This window comes from Rhineura floridana, chromosome 6 (assembly GCF_030035675.1).
Source record: "Rhineura floridana isolate rRhiFlo1 chromosome 6, rRhiFlo1.hap2, whole genome shotgun sequence".
Classification (NCBI taxonomy): Eukaryota; Metazoa; Chordata; class Lepidosauria; order Squamata; family Rhineuridae; genus Rhineura; species Rhineura floridana.
The window spans coordinates 29,326,755-29,331,898 of NC_084485.1; the positions used below are offsets into that span (position 1 = coordinate 29,326,755).

General features: G+C 48.8%; 1 protein-coding gene across 1 annotated transcript; it reads right to left on the bottom strand.

Annotated features, from left to right (window-relative positions):
* Positions 1-2,110: 2,110 nt before the first annotated feature.
* CEBPB (CCAAT enhancer binding protein beta) lies at positions 2,111-4,490 on the bottom strand. The gene has a single exon (XM_061631312.1). The coding sequence runs from the start codon at positions 4,021-4,023 to the stop codon at positions 2,929-2,931; it is 1,095 nt and encodes a 364-aa protein (XP_061487296.1). The 5' UTR covers positions 4,024-4,490; the 3' UTR covers positions 2,111-2,928.
* Positions 4,491-5,144: the final 654 nt, after the last annotated feature.

The window sequence follows — 5,144 nt, forward strand, 5'->3', positions numbered from 1 at the left end:
CTATATCTTACAGAGATTGATTAGATGAGGGTGGAGAACCTATGACCCTCCAGATGCTGTTGAACTACAACTCCCATCATCCCTGAATATTGGCCATGCTTGGTTCAAGCTGATAAGGTGGAGTCCCACAAGATCTGGATGGCCACAGGTTTCCCACCCCTGGATGATAACTATAGAGAGAGATGATGAAAGCCAGTGAATGTAAAGACTCTCACTAATTTTTACATACACTGCTCAAAATGTCCCCTTACCTATGCACAATCTGTAAAGCAACATAAAGACATCTTACCTAATCGTTCATGGTACACTCTTGCAAGCTTCCTGGCAAACAGTTACGAAGGTTGCAATACAGCCTGGTAAACCCAATGAGAGGCTGTGGGGATTCTGAAAACCTGAGCGTATCTGGACTGTAGACCACTGTAGATAAAAGCTGAAGACAACTCTCCCATAAAGCCTATCTGTTGTTAGCAAAAACATAGTTTCATCAGCAAGTAATGAATTACAAGCTAGTTCTTTTCCCTGATGGGGAGCTCTACTAGAGCAATGTTAGGTCAACAGCCTTCAAGCAAAGTGAGTTCCAAGTTTCATCACTGCAAAGGGCAGCAGGGACAGTTTAAATATTTTTTCTTTTGCCATGGGTTTTGTTAGATATCTGAGTTTAGAACCTAGAAGTGCTTTAAAAGAACCTATGATGTAGGAAAAAGCTGCATAAGACCTTTACCCACCCACCCCCCATACACACACAACCAACTTCAGGCACTGTTACCATTTTACTAGCAGCACAGATGCAAAAGCAACCTCTGCAAGGTTAGGAATGTGCAGTTTCCAGGCCTTGAGAAATCATAGATACTAACAACTGCTAGCACCATTCACCACCGCCTTTGCCACAGGTTCCCTCGTTTGCATATATAGATGCAACCCTTTCTACTCTGCCTGCAGTCAGTCTTTTGACTAAGAATACGAAAACATAATACAACAGATATTTAAATAAATAACTAAACGAAGTGGATGGAAGATGGTGTTGGGAAAGGAGAGGCATGCTGTATTAGTAAAGAACACTGGTAATCTACAACAAGCCAGAGGCTGGAGCTAATTGCCTTATTTTTTTACCTACAATTAACTCAATTTGCATCTACTTTACTTTGATATGGTGGTTGTTAGGCTGGGAGACATGGATCACCCTTATTCTACAATCCCTTCTTTCCACCAGTTATAACTATGTGTGAGAATATAACTTAAGATTGTCTCTTAAATTTGCCATTAAAAGTTAAATTTAACTTTAAAAGCATGAAATCTATTAAAATCACATTTTGTAAACTGCACAGTTTTGTTTAAATATAAGTGGTATATTAATTGTCCAAATAAAAATAATTTTAAGAAGCAGTGAGATCTGAAAAGCAACATGAATTCATATGCCATACTTGGCATCTGTGTTTTGACGCTGTAGCATTTTCAATCTCATCTCAACCATGAGGCTTAGAAACCTGTTTTTCTTCAAAGTAAAATCTGGGGATTCTCAGGACTCTAACCTGGCCCTGGCCCTAACAACAATTACTGTGGCAAAGTAGGTTGCCCACCACTCTTTAAGAAATTCTGGAAAAGTTTACAAAATAGGCAGAAACAAATTATTCCAACCTTTCCAGGTGAAAAAAATGTCACCACACTAGCTCAAATCTAACCCTGTTCCACATAAAACCATCGTTTTCTCATTGAGCCATTGCCCCTCCTCTGCAGTTTATTAAACAGATCAAAAATACAGACCATCATAACAAACAAATAAAACAAATGAGAAGTAAAGGAAACAGACCCAGATGTTTTCCCCCATCTCCTCAGACCTCACCTGCAGCCTCACTTTTCAATGCCTCCCCAATGTGTAGCAATTCACACGTAAATCGAGAGGACATAGAGAAGGTGAGGTAGTTACTGCTTCAGCTATCTGCTGGTTCTCTTGTGAATTTTTGCAGGCCCAAGAACTGGGAGAAATTTACATTCTATTTAGGTTGATGGGGCAACTCTCAGGCTATTTTAATGGTTCTGGATTGCCTCCTCCAAATGAAAAGCTGATATCTTGGGAAGGGGTGTCCGTGCCTTAAAAAAACAAGCTCTCATATTCCATCCTGGCAATAAAGTTTTATTAAAATTGTTCATTAATGCTTCACTTGTAGCAAGAATGCATAGATCCCAAAATATACATATGTCTTTTCTTTTTCCTTATAGAAATAGATCATTCTTTATAATAAAAAAACTGTAGGAACATCTTTAACAGATTACTCAATCCATGACTGACAGTTACACGAGGTTGCATCATGTGTAGCCAGCTTTTCCAGCCATGTTTTAAAGATTGCATCACTCTGGACTCTCTTTCTCTTCCTTTCTCTCTACTTTATATGTTATTCTCTCTCTCTCTTTCCTTAAATAACACTAGCATTCAACAAAAAAACGGGGGGGGGGAGAAAACGCTGCGAAGACATCAGATCGGAAATTAAGTGGTTTGCGCTGGGTTTGGTGTCACCTTTTTTTTTCTTAGAAAATAAAAGTTGAAAAGTAACGATTCCTCCATGAGGTTGAAAAGAGGTAAATGGAAACCGCCAGGAGACTCCCCCTGCCAGCCGAAGGAGTTGGGCAACACGTAGCATATGGCGGAAGGTTTCTTCCATCATGAGAGTGCGAATTAAAGGCAAAATAATAATAAAATAATAATAATATATTTTTATATATGTAAACCCTCTGGGCTCTCTCTTCCCTCTCCCTTGATTCTTTCTTGTGTTGAAAGGGGGGGAGAGACGCATCCACCAGATGCCCCCCTGCTCCCTAAACCCTTCCATCTTTCCCCAAAGTGTGTTCGTCTCTCCACGCCCTTTCCCAACCCAAACCACAGCGCTGTTCCAGCGACGTCCAGCTCTACGCGGACAAGGGAAGGGGGGAGGGCTAGCAGTGTCCAGATGCGGCCAAGAGCGGCTCGGGCAGCTGTTTGAACAAGTTCCTGAGGGTGCTGAGCTCCCGGGAGAGCTGATCCACTTTCTTTTGGAGTCTCTCGTTCTCGGCCGTCAGTTCCAAGACTTTGTGCTGCGTCTCGAGGTTGCGCATTTTGGCTTTGTCGCGGCTCTTGCGCACGGCGATGTTGTTCCTCTCGCGGCGGATCTTGTACTCGTCGCTGTGCTTGTCCACGCACTTCTTGGACTTATTCTTGCCGCCCCCTCCGCCGGGGCCTGTCGGGTAAACGCCGCCACTTCCTCCTCCGGCCGAGGCGGATTTCGAGGAATCAGAGGGGTTCGGGGTGCCGGGGGGGCTGGACGACGACGAGGTGGAGAGGTTGCCGCTGCTGCCGCTCGGCACAGATTGGTAGCCCAAGTAGGAGCGCACAGTGCTGCCGTAAGGCGAGGACATTCCCCCCAGGCCGGGCCCTGCTCCGCCGCCGCCGCCACCCTCTTCCTTGCGGGTCCCTTTGCAAGAGTCCAGGTGCTCGAAGACCGGCTCCACTTTGGTCTCCACCATCTGCGGCGGGAAGCAACCCAGCAGCGGCCCGGCCTTGTGGCTCTGCCCGGCGCCCGGGTGGTGGCTGTGCCTGGCTAGGCTGATGTAAGTGTAATCGGGGTGCTTTTTCCCGCCGCCGCCGCCGCCGCCTTTATACTCCTGCTCCGAGAAGAGATCGGAGAGAAAATCTTGGCTGCTGTTCCCGCCGCTGCTGCTGCTGCCGCCGCCGCCGCTGCTGCAAACAGGCTCAAAGTTGCCCCCTGCTGCCGCGGAAGGAGGCGGCGGCGGCGGCGGCTGTTGCTGGTGGTGCTGCTGCTGAGCTTGTTGCTGCGATGCTAAAGAGTCCAGGTAAGGGCTGAAGTCGATGGCTCTCTCGTGATCCCCGACGGTGAGCTCGGTCATGGAGCGGCCCCCTGCAGCCCGGGGGTGCAGCTTGCTCAGAGCAGCCAGACAGTCCGCCTCGTAATAGAAATTAGCCACTTCCATGGATTTAAAGGCCGGTGGCTGGATGGGGAGGCATGCCTGGTCCCAGGCCACCAGGCGTTGCATGAAAGCAAAAGGAGGGGAGCTGCGGGGGGGGGAAGGGGAGTCTCGGCCCCTCCCCAAAAAGCCTCTTGGAGGATCGGGAGGGTGGTGGAAAGTTGCAGCAGCCGGCGGCGGGAGCACCAGGTCCTCTCGAGTCCCTTGAGTAGTTAAAGGACAAGCTCCCGCCCCTCCACGCACCCCTAGTGCTTCAGAGATCCCGCAGCGCCGGGCTGGTCCGGATCCTGCCGCTGCTGCTGACTGTCGGGCGCGCTTGCTGCGGGTGACTCTCGCTCCGGACCATCTGGCTGTGCCGGGTCCCGTGTCCTCTCTGAAAGTCTCTGGACTTGGGAAAGTTCCTTTGCGCTCACTTATTTATAGGGGCGGCGCATCCCATGGCAACCTCACGTCACGGGCTGGCTGCCTGCCACACGCTGCACAGTGCACGAAAGCGGCTCGCTTGCTGGCTGCAGCCTCAAAGGAGCGCGCTCCGAATAAGTGTGTGTCTCCCGGAGCCTTGGCCATTCATAATAACAAAAACAAGACACGGTGGGAGGGGAGGGGAGGGGAGGACGGGCGGGACGGCGGGCGGAGGGGGGTGGGTTTGGCACCGGTTCTCCACCAAGGGGAAGGACTTTATTTCCAGCCGGGACAGTTCTGTGTGCGTCTGATCGATCGGTCGGTCTGTCGCTGCTTGGAACTTTTCAAGCGACAAGAGGCAAACCACCTCGAATGGATGGAGTGCCTTTGCATCAAAATCCAGTGGCGCTTTTGCACCCTCGTACCAGGATTTTTCTTTTTTTAAAGAGGAACTATTTGTTCAGTGTTCATTTTGCTTAGTAGTCCGCCAGAACTCAGCGGAGCTTAATCCAGAATAAACGTGTTTTAAGATTGTACTGCAGGGCCTAAACACATTTGGGAGGAAGTTCCACCTAGTGGAGTGGAGCTTCTGAGGAAGCCTGCTTAGGAGGAGGGGGGCGTGGATCCCCTTCGGTGGGGTCTTAAAATCTGCTCAGGACTGCAGTGCTAAACACACTACGGACTAGCCCCATTGGACACAGTAGGTCTTTGTTTTCTTTTCTTTATTTTGTTTTAATGCAAGCCTAGGATCCTGCTCTTAAGTGACTATGAGTGCAGAAACAGAGCCA